Genomic DNA, 14,761 nt, shown 5'->3' with positions numbered 1-14,761 from the left:
GGCACGTGCGGCAATCACTGCTGGATATCTCCTCACCGAGCGAGTCGCAGCTAGGAGGACCTCGCCCGTTTCTGACATCCGCCCTGCCCCTTCGCCCTTTCCGCGGCGCCCTCGACATTACCATTCGGCCGCCAGAGACCAGACTCGTCGACATCGGTCCAGCTAGCGGCCGGAACACCGCCTCGGGCTGGCGCCCCGCATCCTTGTTCGTCGGCGTCTCGCGGTCTGCGCGGCAACAATGTTCCCTTCGCCCCTGTCTTCTAAGTGCGACATGCAGTACCTCTGGCGGCGCACAGAGTCGCCCAGGGACCATCGCCCCTAATGCCGAAACTCTGATGATCGGTGCTAGCGCAGGGGCATGTATCGAAGACCGTAGTCAGAACTCGCATCCTACCCGCTTGACATGACACCTCGCAGCTTGCTCGGGATAGCCATGTCGGCCATTTGAGGCCCTCGACTTACCTTGGTCTCCATTTCGGCGCTTCCGTTAATTGTGATTCACCATTGAGGCAAAAGGATCAAGTCGTGTGTGGCAATTGTCGACGTGCTCAGTTACCTGTCCATCGGTCAATCATGAGATTGCACGCACTGTATCTTGCAGAACACCTTCTGTTCGTCGCTCCGACCTATGCACCGGTAAGTTTACCAGAGACACTACGGATCTCGGCTGATGCAATCGGGCACACCCACAGAGGCTCGGACACCGGGCATTTCTGCTGACTGTCGTGAGTACCGCACGCATCTATGAGGGTCCGATCAAAGCTATGTGCCGACGAGCCATTCGCACGTCGCCCTCGCTGTTCCGGCGGGCTCACTGACTTCGCTCATCGAACCTCACATCATGCAGTGTTGACGGTCCCCTTCCCGACTCCGTGTGAGTAAATCCACAAGTGCTACATTGATATAGACTGTCTAAAAGTTGCGTACAATATATCTAATTCAGATGCCATGCGTGTCGTGCCGTTCCGAATAGTCGTTAATGATATGCATGAATGCTCGGGTCCAACATGGAAGCCGCCACCCTGCGCCCACAACAGACGCTACCGCCTCAGGCCGCATCTCGTGCCTCATCTGGATTGCGTCTTCTGTGTGTCGTCCATCTCCGCGATCGTCTGTGTGTCCTCCTTTGATATCGACGACCGAGGTTTCTCGCCGGCGGTATCTTGCTGCTGGTCATCTCCAGCGGCCGGGTCAATAGGTAGATCTGACGGGTTCGCTTCTGCGACCTGTTCGGCCTGCCCTGCCTCGAGATCCGCATTGTTCTGTGCACCGCCTCGGACGATGTTTCGTTTGAGCGAGTAGTTCTTCAAGAACAGCACTGCGATGTCCGTGTCAAAACTTTGGATGCGCAGTGAGAAACGAAGCCTGCGGCACGTACCGAGGATGAAACCCACTCCAATGATTGGCGTGTTGACGGTCCAAATCGTGCTAATTGCTTGGCAGTACGCTGTCATAAGTGCGACACGAGCTTGTTCATTCTAAGCGCACAAGTCAGCTACTACTCGAGAAACAAACACGATCGACCCTTACAGGAATGTTCTTGATTTGAGGTACGAACTGATTTAGGTTGGACGCGGACGTATTAATCATAAGATTTGGAATGTTCTTGACTTTCCGTTGCAAAACCTACACACGAAACGTCAGCTGGTTGCATCGGCGATCATGACAGCCCAGGCGTACGCCGGACAGGATAGCGTCACCAATGGTAACGCCCATCGAGCCTCCGAGCAATCTGTCCAGGTGAGACCGTCAGCGCATGTGCGGCAGCGACCGCCGACACAATGTGCTTACCGGAGGAAACCGAAAGTTGCCGTGCTAGTCGCCATATCCTTCAAAGGCATCGCGGCTTGGAGACCGATCAATGGCGTCTACCGCAGTTCGTCAGTGAATCAGATCGGCTAGAAGGCCGTGCGACCGACGTACTTGGAAGAGACAACCGAGACCAAGGGCACATATCAATGGGAGTATTTCCTTCACAGCACTAGATGGAAAATTAGACATGAAACATGCGGATGATGTTTGCAGAGGAAACATACGTTGAGGAGCTCTCCTTCAGCATAATCATGAGGCCCATTCCCAGAGTGAAAACGGCCCAGGCTACCCACATCACCGGTCTCCATTGACCGGTACGTGCAACGACTTGTCCTGAGACGACGGATAACATTGCGGAGCCGAGGGAGAAAGGAAGCATTCTGTGTGATTGTCAGTAAACTGCTTTGGATTACAGCTGTAAAACTCCACCCGTACTTGACACCGGACAGCGTGGCAGAAGCGCCTAGCACCTGGTAGTAAACAGGCAGGTAGAATGTACCACTGAAGAACGCGATCGCATGAAGGAAGACTGAGATGAGGATAAACCCTGTTGTCCGGACCTGTAATGAATATATGTGAGACATGTGCACTCAACGCCGATGCTTGTGGAGAAATGTCGCCAGACCTTGAAGAGACGCGGTGGGACGATGGGCGCCCGTGGAGTGAACACTTCATTTGCTGCTGCAATGAGTAGTAGGGAGAAACCGACTACGAGTGGAGCAATCGTTGCGGCAGAGTCCCCTGATGGCGATGGCAATGAATACAGCGAATACTTACATGTCACGAGCCACTCACAAGCTGTCTCGCTGAAGTTGAACCCAATGAGAATGCATACAACGCCGCCCATGATGAGGAGAAGCCCAGAGAAATCGAATTCTCGGACATGGTGGCTGAAGGGTTTGCCCTGATGCGGATTGAGGTTCAAGAATACATACAGGATGGCGAACGCAACTCCACCCGTAGGTCTGTTGATCTACGTGTGAGTAACGAGATAATGTTGCTGCGGGAATACCTACAGGTTGATGAAGAAGCACCTGGCGTAGACGATCAATAAGCTTATGAGGAGAATTACATGCGCATATACTCACCATCTCCAGGAGACATGTTCCGCAAACACCTGTAACACGTCAGTTCACGAAGACGACTCTAGAATTACCGAGACTAATAGCTTACTCCTCCCAAGAGGGGCCCGATGACACTGGTGAACGATCACCGTGAGACCATGCTTCCAAGTCCAATACATTAGGATAGCTCACCTAGCCACACCCCACGTAGCGCCAATAAGTCCAGCATATTTCCCTCGACTGACCGGATCGTCAGCTATCTCAGAACACAGTGGGACGATAGGACACTGACTCTCGCAGGGAGACGATGTCAGAAATTGTGATCTGCACGAGTTGCATAATGCCGCCACCTCCTATACCCTGGACGGCACGGCATACTACGAGCCATGTCATATTCTGAGCGGCACCGCATAGTGCAGAGCCGATCTGCATACGAGGGTGCAATGAGATCAAGCCAAGTGGCTTAAAACAGCTACACACCAAGAATATTAGAATTGAGCCAAACAATACGGGTTTCCGACCTAGATTCCGGGGTTAGACAAATGAAGTACTTCGTGGGGTAATTCTGCGCACCAAGAATATCAGACAGTTTTCCGTAAATGGTGGAGAGTGCCGCTGCAGCGAGCAGATAAGCACTGTTTAGGGGTTGTAAGCCTAGCTTCCGCAAATGCAAGAATGATTCGAACGCGCCTGCCGACCCATCCATAATCTTTTCCACCTCCAATCTTCTCTACAATTGTGGGCAATGCCGTAGAGACGATAGTCTAAGACCATGCGAATTAGGAGGCGGAATAGACAACCTCGGTATATGTAGCTTACCTGGTCCAAAGCAGCCAAGAAGACGGTTGCCATCAAACCAAGGAATACTATGCCTAGTCTGTTTTCTGGGAGGACTTGCTCCTCGTTTCTCCATGTCTTCTGCTGCTTTTCTTCAGGTGCAGCTGGAGTCGACTCAGGGGCTTGGGGCTCTTTCTCCATTTTGAAGTGCTGTCAAATTCGACCTTGGACGCGAGGACGATGTAGTCTTGAGGACGGACAAGGAGTTGCCTCCGGACAAGTCTGGGACGGACACTGGACACACCGGGAGGGACGTGTGGGGCGAGAGATCACCCCGAGGAGCATTCGAAGTGTCATAAATATAATCTGCATACATGTAAGCCAGATCCCACCAGATGCTACATGCAACGCATGCCGAGATGCCGCACGCCCGCAGCGCTTGGAATTATGAATCATGCCGAGGGACCGCGTCTTGCGCCATGGGGTACCACCACTGTGCCTTTCCGAGCAAGAGCACCTCCTATTCGAGTTGTCGCAACTGGAGCTTGCAGGGTGTACTCACGGCTAGTTCACCTGTGCATGCATGCAGGCGGAAACGTTTATGGTATGGAATAGTCAGCCTGTGTAGGTCAAGAAGGGATGCACTGCAGCGCGCGTCTGAATCTGCACGCTGCAACTCTAGTTGCCGATCGGTGTCAGCATCACATGGCCCCATGCACTGGCTGCTCGGCGCGGGGTTTTTGTGGGACAGTGTAATACGAAATCTGCTCAGGACTAATGGATATCCGGAGCCTGCGTATATTGAAGGAAGTGTATCACGTTCTGCTCACAGCAGGCTACTCAGGACGCCCTCTTCCGCGTTGAGACCTCACAATGGAGTCCGAACAATTTCCCGAGCGATGAACGTCCTCGATGTCGACATGAGTCACTGAGTTCGCGGATCGTTGTGGTCTGGCAATTCGCAGTTCTTATGTGGTCTAGCGATTCCTTCTCGAGCCGTATTCGTTGTACCGCCCACCTCACGGAGCTTGGCGTGGGGTTACTGCACGTATATGACGTTCGAGGATAATGTGGCGCTGCGATTCGTGAATTATCGGACTTGACAGGGCTTTCAAAGCACTTGGGATTATATTACCGCTCATATTATCAGTACGCTCTTTATGTAACGCGGGCTTTGATAAATCGCAGGCTTCTTGCTGCTACGTCCACATCTCGCATATGTCAAGTTTCACCAGCATTGTTTCCGTGCATCGAAGATTGAATGCGTCTGAATTCCTCGACTGCCAGATCTGGTAAATATGATCGAATGATGTCTCGGATTACATAAGTTGCCTTATCTAATTTCATCCTTTACAAGTTCTTTCGCGTTTTCACTCAGGACCACCACTCGTCTCTCTTCCACTTACTCTCATCTGTTCTCCATCTGTCCTCACAAAAGACTTCCCGATGGCTGACCAGACTATCCCGACTTTCAAGCTCGTTCTTGGTGCGCAGATTGTCTCCGTGTTCTGCTGCGTTTGTCTGACTAGCCACTCCGTGCCATTTTCACGATCGATGTCCTCTTCCCATTGACCGACGCGTCTACGACACTGCACGCGATTTGTTTGTCTTCGTTGCAACGCGATGCCACCTGATAACATCCAGTTGGTGACGGAGGAACCGGAAAGACCACCTTTGTCAAGGTACGCAAGGCTCAAGATGACCTCATCCGATCCCTGCTGATTCCCTTTGTCATGTAGCGCCACTTGACTGGTGAATTCGAGAAGAAGTACATCGGTAGGTATCAATGGAGTAGTATTCTACAGTCATTCTTCTGTGACACTGAATGTCCTTCATTCTTGTGTAGCCACTCTTGGTGTGGAGGTCCACCCTTTATCATTCTCAACAAACTTTGGCACCATCTGCTTCAACGTATGGGATACTGCTGGGCAGGAGAAGTTCGGTGGCCTCCGGGATGGGTATTACATCCAGGGCCAGTGTGGCATCATCATGTTCGACGTCACCTCCCGTATCACGTACAAGAACGTCCCCAACTGGCACCGTGACCTCGAGCGTGTTTGCGAGAACATCCCAATTGTACTGTGTGGTAACAAGGTTGATGTCAAGGTGAGCCACAGTCCTTCCCGCTCGTTTGCGCTCATGACACTGACCGCCACACGACTCGTAGGAGCGAAAAGTGAAGACTGGCCAGGTGACCTTCCACCGGAAGAAGAACATCCAGTATTTCGAGATCTCGGCGAAGTCAAACTATAATTTCGAAAAGCCGTTCCTTTGGCTCGCCCGAAAACTCGTTGGGTCCGTATCGTTCGCGTCTATTACTGTCCTTGACTGATTGTCATGGTTCCTTTCAATAGCAACCCGTCCTTGGATTTCGTTGCTGCGCCTGCTCTCGCGCCTGCTGAGGTGCAGGTCGACGCTGCACTCATGGAGCAATACCAGAAGGAGTTGCAGCAGGTGCGTGTACCCTTCGCTCATTGTTTGCGACTGTTCTCATCGCAAGCGCTTTTCTCTGCGCAGGCCGAGGCTGTCCCCCTTCCCGAAGAAGACGACGACCTGTAAACGTACTGTACTACGCATCATCCTGCTGTCATCAATATTGTCCAACCTACATTGTGTTTCCACTACTGTTTCAAATACATTTCCATCGCAGTCGGCTATCCCCTCCGTACCCTCGTCATGAATTTTTATGAGACATGTCTGTCCGCAGAGTTTGCTACATCGTTCACATACACAATCTCCAATGCATGGAGGTACGTACTACGTGTTACGAGGTCGACTGGCATGAGAATGCATGGATGCGGTAGATTCAAGATCGTTGGACGAGTTGTATTAAGGTACAATGCAGAGTTTCCAAGGCGTACGACGACATCGAAAATATTGTGATTGGGATAGCGAAAACCGCACAAATTCTCGACACACTTGGTTCACTAGGCAGTACGTAGGAAGTTTGGGAACTGAGCAAATGGGCAGAATCAACGCAGCCTTGTACAAAACGTGGACGATTTGAGCATAGAGCAAAGCGAGGAATTACTGGTGTACACGATAGACGACCCGAGCACACGATGGCAATGACATACACACGCAGCGAGAACACATAGAGTTGGACTTGACGTTTTAATGAGCAATCTCTTGCTGGTCCTTCGAGCTGCGATCCGCTAGCTTTGTCAAGCCCGCCGTCAGCAATTTGAAGTGTAAGGGAGACAATTTGATATGTCTATCTAGCCAATCGTCGCGATCTGACAGGCTTGCGATAGCGCTCAGGTCGATGGGGTTCTCAATTCCCGCAGCGCGCAGTTTGGGCATTATGGTTTCGGTAGGGAGCTTGCAAACAGCAAGAAAGCGCTCGACAGAGCTCCTGCCAGGCCTCTTCTTGGCCTCAATTGACACTGGAGCATGAGAAGTCGACGCGTTGCCGGGAGCGTCCGGTTGAATGCTCTGGCTTCGACCCTGTCTGTGGCTTACGTGAGGGTTGAGCAAGTCTGGGTTCAAGGATGGTTCCTGCTTCACCTTGGATCAATTAACTAGAAAGACACACGAGGAATCACATGAGAGCACTTACCGCGATATGCTGGCTGCTCTGTATGTTAGAGAAAGAAGGACGTGGTAGGGGCAAAGGAGGTGGCCGCCTTCCGATAAAGGTGGCCGAGATAGATCGGTGGCGAGGCAGTATCGGGTGCCTCGGTCGCGAGTGAACACGAGGGAGCGGAACCTGCCCACCACTTTCCACATTTTGTAAAGTATGTTTCGCTCGTGATGAGGATCCTTTCCTCAATTGTGTGCGCAAATCCCTCAAGAAGATGGGAGTCATTCGCTGTAAAGGCCAGTGATTTGCATATTCATCGATGCTGGGCCATGCACGCCGAACCTAAGACGTGTGATTACATCAGTTGATTAGTCGATAGTCATCGCTAATGATATGGTCTAGAAATTCCCCACCTCATCGTCGTATCTCTTTAGGGCCCGTCCATCCTGCTCTTTCCACGATAAACCGGCATCGAGGTAACGACATGCCAATTTACGGGAAATATCCTGAATGAGAACTTTTAGCACCATTCCGCCCGAGGTTTCTGGATATGAACTTACCACTAAGCTCTTGAATGCGTCAGTGGGTAGGCCCATCTGCTCACAGAGTGTCTCGCCATTGGAAGAGTCAAAGAGACACTGTGCGAGAGATCGAGGTCTCGGTATCAGAGGAGGATGCTCATCTGCACCAGGAGTCCCTGCTCTCCGAAAATGTAAGTCCAATGGCACAGTCTCACCATTAGGGTATTCTACTTACCGTTAGACATGTCGACAATGGTGGTTGAGGAGAGAGTCGACCGGTTGCAAGATATATATGTGCATGTTAATTTTGAACATTGGACGCGTGATGGGCCCGCTTTGATGGTTCTGGACGGGAAGCATTGGCGGCTAGGCCAAATACTATTTAGTATTGATGCGGTTTCCCGCTGTACGAGGCGTTGCGGCGCGTCCGCCATGGAATTCGTAGAATAATCACTGATCCCGATCTCGCAATCAACATCGATCGGGAGCCACAACCGGAGTTTCTATATTTTTACTTACCTCAAAAGTAAATATTTCTTGCGACAAGAGCACTCGTGTCTACAGATGGGTACCCCACATTCTCAGAGGACAGAAAACAGTTGCATATCCTAGCCGATGGGACACAATATTCGGATGAGCTCTGACTGCTCCCATGATGACTACATATAGCCTGGTAAATAGCAGCATAGGCCAACAAGGACCAGACATAGATGCGACATCTTCAGTCAAGCAATGGTATATTTCCCGTAGCTCTTTTCCGGGTCGTAAACCTGAGGTGCAAGATATGAGATTATCCAACCGAACGAAAGATAACGGGATGCGTACCTCCCATCTGGACGCAGGGAAGATATGTTTGTTGCGCTGGTACCAACTTCTCTCGACAACCTTACCTGCATGAGACTCATCCTTCTCTACTGTGGCATCAGCGAGAAGACGAACATCGTCGTGTACGTCGAAGTTGAACAGCGGCCCCGACTTCCCACGCGCCTTGTTCACGATGAAGTCATAAAATGTGTAGTGCTAGGATGGTGATGTGAACACTTTGTCAGAGTACAACGGCATTATGACGCACATGTGGCACAATCAAGTCCTCCTATGGAGAGGTCAGTATATTTCTACCTTGCGCATAGTTTCATGATATTGCGCACCTTGACGTACATCAGGTTGTCCACGCTCACACCCCTGAGTTCTGGGAATTGCTGTCGGCATTTCTCGAGGAAAGTAGAGATGTCGTCTCCCTTCTTGCACTATGTAGTGGTCGTAAAGGTTTCCCATGCATGTATCTAGGTGGTCAGGCCACATCCTGTAGCGAACAAGTGAGAGCGTGCTCACCACGACGCTCTTGCGATGTCCACTTCCGTCCCAATACGAATAAGTGATCTCAATCTCTTCACGCTTCATCTCCTCCTGTTTCCTGAGCCACTCTTGTCTCAGCTCCTCCCTCTGGCGGCGCTCGGCTTCCTCGCGCTCCCTATCAGGTAGAAAAGAGGTGTCGACATTTGGGTTCTTGCGTGACTTGGGACGCTTAGCGGGCTTCTCTCCATCTCCGTTCTGTGACGGAGAGTCGCCTTCGCCTTCACCACCCTCATCATCCAGAGCGAACGAGAGTGTGGACTTGGCCATCTTCTTCCGCTTCTTCACTTTCTTCTGTTCCTCTCTAAACGGATACTCCACACACGGTGAGCAGCCTGAACGCAAGCAAAAGCTGGTTGAAGGAGTGTAACAGGAAATGTGACATACTTGAGTTCATTGGTACGTGCAGCCTCACGGGCTTTAGCTTCTTCCAATTCTTTCCTCCTCTGTTGGAACTCCTCTAGTCTGACCAGACCAACGGTGCTCTTCTTCAGGGTATCTTCCATAGAGTCATTCTGACCAACGAAGCGATTGGAGGAGGGACGGGCCTTCTCGGTCTCCTGGATGAGGTTCTGTTTCTGCCGCTCGAACTCCTCACGCATCTGAGAACGTTGTTTAGCAAGCGCATCTTCGCGACGGCCTTCCGCCTTGCTGGTAGACATAGCAAGACCGTTTCTATTGACAGAATAGAGATGATGAACACTTGGAAGAGAAGTAACAAGTCGACGCGGGACAAACAGAAGCAAACCTGGGTTGCAGACGCGTCATTCACGTGACCTGCAGGGAAACGCAAGCTCGACGCGCGTCGGTAATGTAGACCCCGCCTCTTCTTGCCTCCTTGTCCAGCTTAACCATTCGCCGCAATGTCCAGGTCCTATGATCGCGGTATGCACACCGCTCGTCAATTACTCCCGCCCACTGAGTAGATTGCGCACAGCCCTCACCGTCTTCTCCCCCGATGGGCACTTGTTCCAGGTCGGTGTTGTGCATGTACAGAAAAGCGCGGAGTTGAGCCTTTTGTGACGCGTTATTAGGTCGAGTATGCGTTAGAAGCAGTGAAGAAAGGCACATGTGCCGTATGTCTCATGTCTCACATTGCAAATACCAATGCTCATGTCCGTCCCGCAGGTTGGCGTCCGCGGCCAGGACGTCGTGGTTCTGGGTGTCGAGAAGAAGTCAGTACTTCAGCTGCAAGACCCCCGTACAGTGCGCAAAGTTGTTATGCTCGACGACCACATCTGTCTCGCGTTTGCTGGTGCGTATGCATATCTACGCATTCTTGGCTGAGTGCACTCGCTCATGATTGCCGCAGGTCTCAATGCCGATGGCCGAGTGTTGATCGACAAGGCACGAATAGAATGTCAAAGCCATCGGTTGACGGTTGAAGACCCCGTTACCGTGGAGTACATCACCAGACACATCGCAGGCATTCAACAAGTGTGTGCCTACCTTAGTGCTTTGTTCGTAGCTGTGACTTATAGTTCACGGCGTAGAGATATACCCAGTCAGGAGGTGTGCGTCCGTTCGGAATCTCAACCCTCATTGTCGGATTCGACCCCCATGACACCCGACCACGACTCTACCAGACAGAGCCAGGAGGCATCTACAGTGCTTGGAAGGTATGTCTGACTATAAGCTATATGAAATCGGCGTAACAACCCGTGTCCTGGCGCGATCATAGGCAAACGCCATTGGCCGCTCTTCTAAGACTGTCCGTGAGTTCTTGGAGAAGAACCATAAAGACGACATGACTAGGGATGAGACAATCAAACTGACCATCAAGAGCTTGCTCGAGGTCGTTCAAACTGGTGCCAAGAACATCGAGATAAACGTCATGGAGAGCTACGGCAAGATCACTGTAAGTGTCCGCACCAGGATCAAGGCAGCGTCTGATCGCCATTCTAGGCTCTAGATCTTCCACAGATCGAGGCGATCGTAGCGGAGATCGAACGAGAGAAGGAAGCTGGTACGCTGTGACGTATTTTATGATACCACATTTCCTAACGTCCTTTACAGAGGCGGAACGCAAGCGTTCCAGACTAGCTGCGACAGCAGCTGGTCAAGCAGCTATGTCCCAAGCGGCTCCTGGGTCAGGCGGACCATCCGGGCAGCAGTAGAACATTGTATTTGTACCACCACCACATCGTCTTTTAACGCTTTGTTGCTTCGGTTTACGCAACTTGCCAATTTCAGGTCTCAAAAAATAACGCAGCTTTAGGGTATCGGACGCGATGAAGGTCACAGCCGTCTACGCAGCCTCAAGATATATCGCGATTAACTTGGTCTCCGCAAAGCTTTTTGGTTTGTAAATCAGATGTATAATCCTATGAAGCGGTTTGTTGTCTTGCGACTGTGGCCTTGTGCGCTCTAGTGCTCAATGCGTCAAGCGCAATGTCCAGCGCCGTTAGGGAACACTAAATCTCTGTCAAAATCACCCGCGCGCTCGCTAAGAACGTTTGCTGTCTGTTGATGGGATAATTCGGGCAGCCGAGGATTTCCACTGACACATGGCAGCCCACTCCAAGTCTGACAGTCGTACTTAGGCCTCTCTGGGCTGCGCTTTGTGCATTCGCAGTTGTGTCACCCTGTTCCACTTTTCACACTGTTATATCTTGTAGCGAGTATTCAGGGCTCGGGAAAGAACATTTTGTGTGATACTGTATATGATATATGACAGTGAGTTGACATAATGTTCGTTGCAGTGGTCGCTAGTCATTCCCTCAAATGATGTTCATCACAGCTGTACACGAAAGTCACCCATATGCATTAACAATTCCGCCATGACTCATCGCCCCTCGTAAGCTGCATCGCGCAGTGCTAACGAAGAGCGTGCGTACGCGTGTGGGACCATTGCGTTTTAAGATGAGTCCACTGCTTCGAATCCAGTCTGCCTGCTCGCTCCAGCTGAACGCTGATTGTCTCTTCTCTCCATCTGCTAGCTATTTCTCTCAGCTGACAACAAGCTGTACGGACCTTCCTGGTATAATTAGAAGATACCATGTTGCTCCCCAAGGGTCTCTTCTCTGCGATCCTGCTCCTTGTCTCTTGACTTCACACGATCGGGTACGTGCTCCGGTTCCTCCCAGTGCTTACCCGACGGCCCTCGCGGATCATGGCGTAACCGTACCAATCAAATGCGTCTGAACGGCATATGGGTGGAGTTCCGCAGAGATCGCACTGATCTTGCACTGCTCCCTTGAAATCAACTCATCGTCTTTGTGGCCCATCACGTCGCTCAGCGGTCTATACGAGCGCTGTCCTGTTCAGGCCATGGATCACACATGCTGTGTACCATCAGGTTCTCCCGCCTACTGCGCCTCTTCCAACCCCTTACCAACAATCAGTACCACGGCCAATGTAACCCGAGAACGAATGTAACGCATCGACAAACAGGAGTGACCTAAGATCGCCAATAGCATAAAGTATAGGGGACCGCATGGAGGACATCAGCGTATATAATAAACGCACCGTAATGCGGACAAGCGCCAGGTCCTCGGAGTCGCTGAGGCGTATAGCTCGCCCGTTATGCTGTTCCACGGTGTCGTGCTTGCGTTGCTTTCTTCGTTGGCTGTCGGCAAGCCCACGCAACGTGATATGACCATGCAGGTGCACGAGGCTCGACAAAATGTGCCCACTGGATATACTGCTACCGGACCTGCTTCGTCGGACACTGTCCTGAGCCTACGCGTCGCCCTCGTACAGAACAACATCGCAGGACTTATTGATGCATTATACGATGTCAGCAGCCCGTCGAGTCCCAACTATGGAAAATGGCTCAGTAAAACTGAAGTATGTCATTTCTTTGTGTCCTGATCAGAGACAACCTCCTCAACCTTGACCAGGTCGAGGCATACGTAGCCCCGAAGCAAGACAGCGTTGCGGCTGTCAATTCCTGGCTTAGCGCGTACGGTTTGAATGCGACTGCACTCTCCCCCGCAGGCGACTGGCTCGGCATTGAACTTCCAGTCAGCAAAGCGAATAACATGCTAGCTGCTAACTTCTCTGTTTTCTCATCCACGGTCACCGGCTCGACCACTGTTCGGACACTCTCGTATTCTGTCCCATCCGATCTGGTTGATCATATTGACCTCATACATCCGACAATCATGTGTGTGTTTCGCGAGCATTGCTTCATCAATGAACTAATAAGAATATCAGTTTCCCAGATCCAAACGGGGCGAAGCGCCCCGTCATCCGTGTTGCTGACAGGACGGCCTCGAAGACATTTGATGATTCCTCGCCATGCGCGTCAGTGACGGAGAGCGGCTCGATGACCCCCGCATGCCTTCAACATCTATATGGCATTCCTGCTACTCCTGCAACAGTCTCATCCAACGGCATAGCAGTCACTGAATATGAGGAGCAGTATGCCCAAGGCGCTGACTTGCACGTATGTTGCCTGTTCAGATCTAAAATCGAGCGTTACTGACCTAGACTCAATGAACCAGTCATTCCTACAACAATTCCGTCCGGACGTGAACCCTGACACAAACTACACTGTCATCAGCATAGACGGGGGTGAGAATCCTCAGGATCCCAATGACGCTGGTGTTGAAGCTGTAAGAGTGATAATGTCTCGACCAAGCTCGTCGGTTCACCTTCATACAGGATTTAGACCTCCAGTATACTGCAGGACTGGCAACAGGTGTCCCTGCCACGGTCACTATAGATGGGGAAGATGACTTCTTGACAGGGCTCCTGAACACTGGTTTCTCTCTCCTTGGGCTAGAGTCTCCTCCGCAAGTGGTGTCTACTAGCTGGGGTGGGGACGAGAACGAATTCTCGCCCTCATATGCAACGTGAGCGTCCTTTAACATCCCTTTCAAAGAGTGATCTAATTGTTTCGTGCTATTCAGCAACCTGTGCAATGTGTATGCGCAGTTGGGTGCTCGTGGCGTCTCGATGATATTTTCCTCGGGCGATGGAGGTGTTTCTGGAAACCAATTTGAAGATTACTGCACAATCTTTAACCCAACATTTCCATCAACGTGCCCACAGTATGCATTTACATTCATCGTCGAAAGTCTGCTTCCTAACTCTTGTGCGGTTACACAGTATCACGACAGTAGGTGCGACGTACCTCATCCCCGAAGTTGCAGCCGACTTCTCAGGCGGTGGTTTCTCCAATTATTTCCCGCGACCCGACTACCAATCCGAGGTCGTCTCGGCCTACTTGGCACTTCTCGGGAATAATGACACGGGGCTGTACAATGCGTCTGGTCGTGCATACCCGGATGTCTCCGCCTATGGAGTGAACTGTTCGGTAGTCATTGGCGGTGTCACTCAGGTAGTCAGTGGTACAAGCTGTTCGGCTCCGATCTTCGCAAGCACCATTGCTATTCTCAACGACCGACTGCTTGCCGCTGGAAAGCCTACCCTTGGCTTCCTCAATCCGTGGTTGTACTCTGGAGCTGGAGCCGCGGCGTTCACGGACATCGTGTCAGGAAACAACACCTCTTGCGGCGACGACGATAACCTGGGTTTCTTTGCAACAAAAGGATGGGATCCAGTGCGTTTTTGATCTCGAAATCCTCAAGGTGCTAATGTCCATTTGCGGAACAGGTCACCGGCTTCGGTACGCCGAAGTTCGCCAGTCTTCTTTCGGCAGTGGGTCTATAGACTCCTCCTAAACAGTGGCATTGTATGGTTCTCCCACCAAGATACGGTCTCATTATCACAGAATGAGTTTGTGCACTACATGTCACACGATA

General features: G+C 51.4%; 6 protein-coding genes across 6 annotated transcripts; 3 read left to right on the top strand and 3 right to left on the bottom strand.

The window, feature by feature from the left end:
* Window positions 1–879: 879 nt before the first annotated feature.
* POSPLADRAFT_1167168 (hypothetical protein) lies at window positions 880–3,886 on the bottom strand. Its single transcript, XM_024487952.1, has 19 exons — window positions 3,696–3,886; window positions 3,567–3,640; window positions 3,450–3,511; window positions 3,357–3,397; window positions 3,169–3,302; window positions 3,069–3,116; window positions 2,986–3,010; window positions 2,901–2,929; window positions 2,837–2,846; window positions 2,608–2,785; window positions 2,438–2,553; window positions 2,248–2,372; window positions 2,037–2,192; window positions 1,924–1,981; window positions 1,792–1,868; window positions 1,681–1,732; window positions 1,531–1,626; window positions 1,379–1,478; window positions 880–1,318 (listed from the first exon to the last, which is right to left on the bottom strand). Exons 1-19 carry the CDS (start codon window positions 3,852–3,854, stop codon window positions 1,068–1,070), a joined length of 1,791 nt encoding a protein of 596 aa, XP_024341811.1. The 5' UTR covers window positions 3,855–3,886; the 3' UTR covers window positions 880–1,067.
* A 1,213-nt stretch (window positions 3,887–5,099) lies between these two features.
* POSPLADRAFT_1044439 (hypothetical protein) lies at window positions 5,100–6,212 on the top strand (the record flags this gene model as incomplete). Its single annotated transcript, XM_024478537.1, has 7 exons — window positions 5,100–5,139; window positions 5,298–5,335; window positions 5,393–5,429; window positions 5,500–5,759; window positions 5,821–5,948; window positions 6,008–6,107; window positions 6,171–6,212. 7 exons carry the CDS (start codon window positions 5,100–5,102, stop codon window positions 6,210–6,212), a joined length of 645 nt encoding a protein of 214 aa, XP_024341810.1.
* Window positions 6,213–7,574: 1,362 nt separating this feature from the next.
* Window positions 7,575–7,942, bottom strand: POSPLADRAFT_1053804 (hypothetical protein; the record flags this gene model as incomplete). Its single annotated transcript, XM_024480451.1, has 3 exons — window positions 7,575–7,682; window positions 7,737–7,873; window positions 7,933–7,942. The coding sequence occupies 3 exons, from the start codon at window positions 7,940–7,942 to the stop codon at window positions 7,575–7,577; spliced, it is 255 nt and encodes an 84-aa protein (XP_024341809.1).
* Window positions 7,943–8,422: 480 nt separating this feature from the next.
* POSPLADRAFT_1135240 (hypothetical protein) lies at window positions 8,423–9,712 on the bottom strand (the record flags this gene model as incomplete). The annotated part of the gene is made up of 6 exons (XM_024484563.1): window positions 8,423–8,467; window positions 8,523–8,717; window positions 8,770–8,790; window positions 8,846–8,944; window positions 9,030–9,354; window positions 9,438–9,712. 6 exons carry the CDS (start codon window positions 9,710–9,712, stop codon window positions 8,423–8,425), a joined length of 960 nt encoding a protein of 319 aa, XP_024341808.1.
* Window positions 9,713–9,882: 170 nt separating this feature from the next.
* On the top strand, window positions 9,883–11,399 carry POSPLADRAFT_1065029 (hypothetical protein). The gene is made up of 9 exons (XM_024481892.1): window positions 9,883–9,935; window positions 9,988–10,025; window positions 10,085–10,126; window positions 10,179–10,305; window positions 10,363–10,487; window positions 10,544–10,669; window positions 10,732–10,908; window positions 10,956–11,016; window positions 11,067–11,399. Exons 1-9 carry the CDS (start codon window positions 9,914–9,916, stop codon window positions 11,165–11,167), a joined length of 819 nt encoding a protein of 272 aa, XP_024341807.1. The 5' UTR covers window positions 9,883–9,913; the 3' UTR covers window positions 11,168–11,399.
* A 1,251-nt stretch (window positions 11,400–12,650) lies between these two features.
* Window positions 12,651–14,669, top strand: POSPLADRAFT_1044436 (hypothetical protein; the record flags this gene model as incomplete). Its single annotated transcript, XM_024478536.1, has 8 exons — window positions 12,651–12,839; window positions 12,893–13,158; window positions 13,209–13,440; window positions 13,499–13,609; window positions 13,659–13,849; window positions 13,907–14,047; window positions 14,106–14,559; window positions 14,613–14,669. 8 exons carry the CDS (start codon window positions 12,651–12,653, stop codon window positions 14,667–14,669), a joined length of 1,641 nt encoding a protein of 546 aa, XP_024341806.1.
* Window positions 14,670–14,761: the final 92 nt, after the last annotated feature.

Source organism: Postia placenta, assembly GCF_002117355.1.
Source record: "Postia placenta MAD-698-R-SB12 unplaced genomic scaffold POSPLAscaffold_3, whole genome shotgun sequence".
Classification (NCBI taxonomy): Eukaryota; Fungi; Basidiomycota; class Agaricomycetes; order Polyporales; family Adustoporiaceae; genus Rhodonia; species Rhodonia placenta.
The sequence above is the reverse complement of the archived record's forward strand: the minus strand, read 5'-3'. Positions and strand labels throughout refer to the sequence as shown.

What these genes read in the sequence shown, in the direction of transcription:
- POSPLADRAFT_1167168 (XM_024487952.1), bottom strand. Translation starts at nt 3,854, where the DNA reads ATGGAGAAAGAGCCCCAAGCCCCTGAGTCGACTCCAGCTGCACCTGAA. An exon ending in GATTATGGATGGGTCGGCAG is followed by an intron (nt 3,512 to 3,566) that starts GCGCGTTCGAAT and finishes ACCCCTAAACAG; the next exon opens with TGCTTATCTGCTCGCTGCAG. An exon ending in CTCAAATCAAGAACATTCCT is followed by an intron (nt 1,479 to 1,530) that starts GTAAGGGTCGAT and finishes TTGTGCGCTTAG; the next exon opens with AATGAACAAGCTCGTGTCGC.
- POSPLADRAFT_1065029 (XM_024481892.1), top strand. Translation starts at nt 9,914, where the DNA reads ATGTCCAGGTCCTATGATCGCG. An exon ending in CCGATGGGCACTTGTTCCAG is followed by an intron (nt 10,026 to 10,084) that starts GTCGGTGTTGTG and finishes ACGCGTTATTAG; the next exon opens with GTCGAGTATGCGTTAGAAGC. An exon ending in AGAGCTACGGCAAGATCACT is followed by an intron (nt 10,909 to 10,955) that starts GTAAGTGTCCGC and finishes TCGCCATTCTAG; the next exon opens with GCTCTAGATCTTCCACAGAT.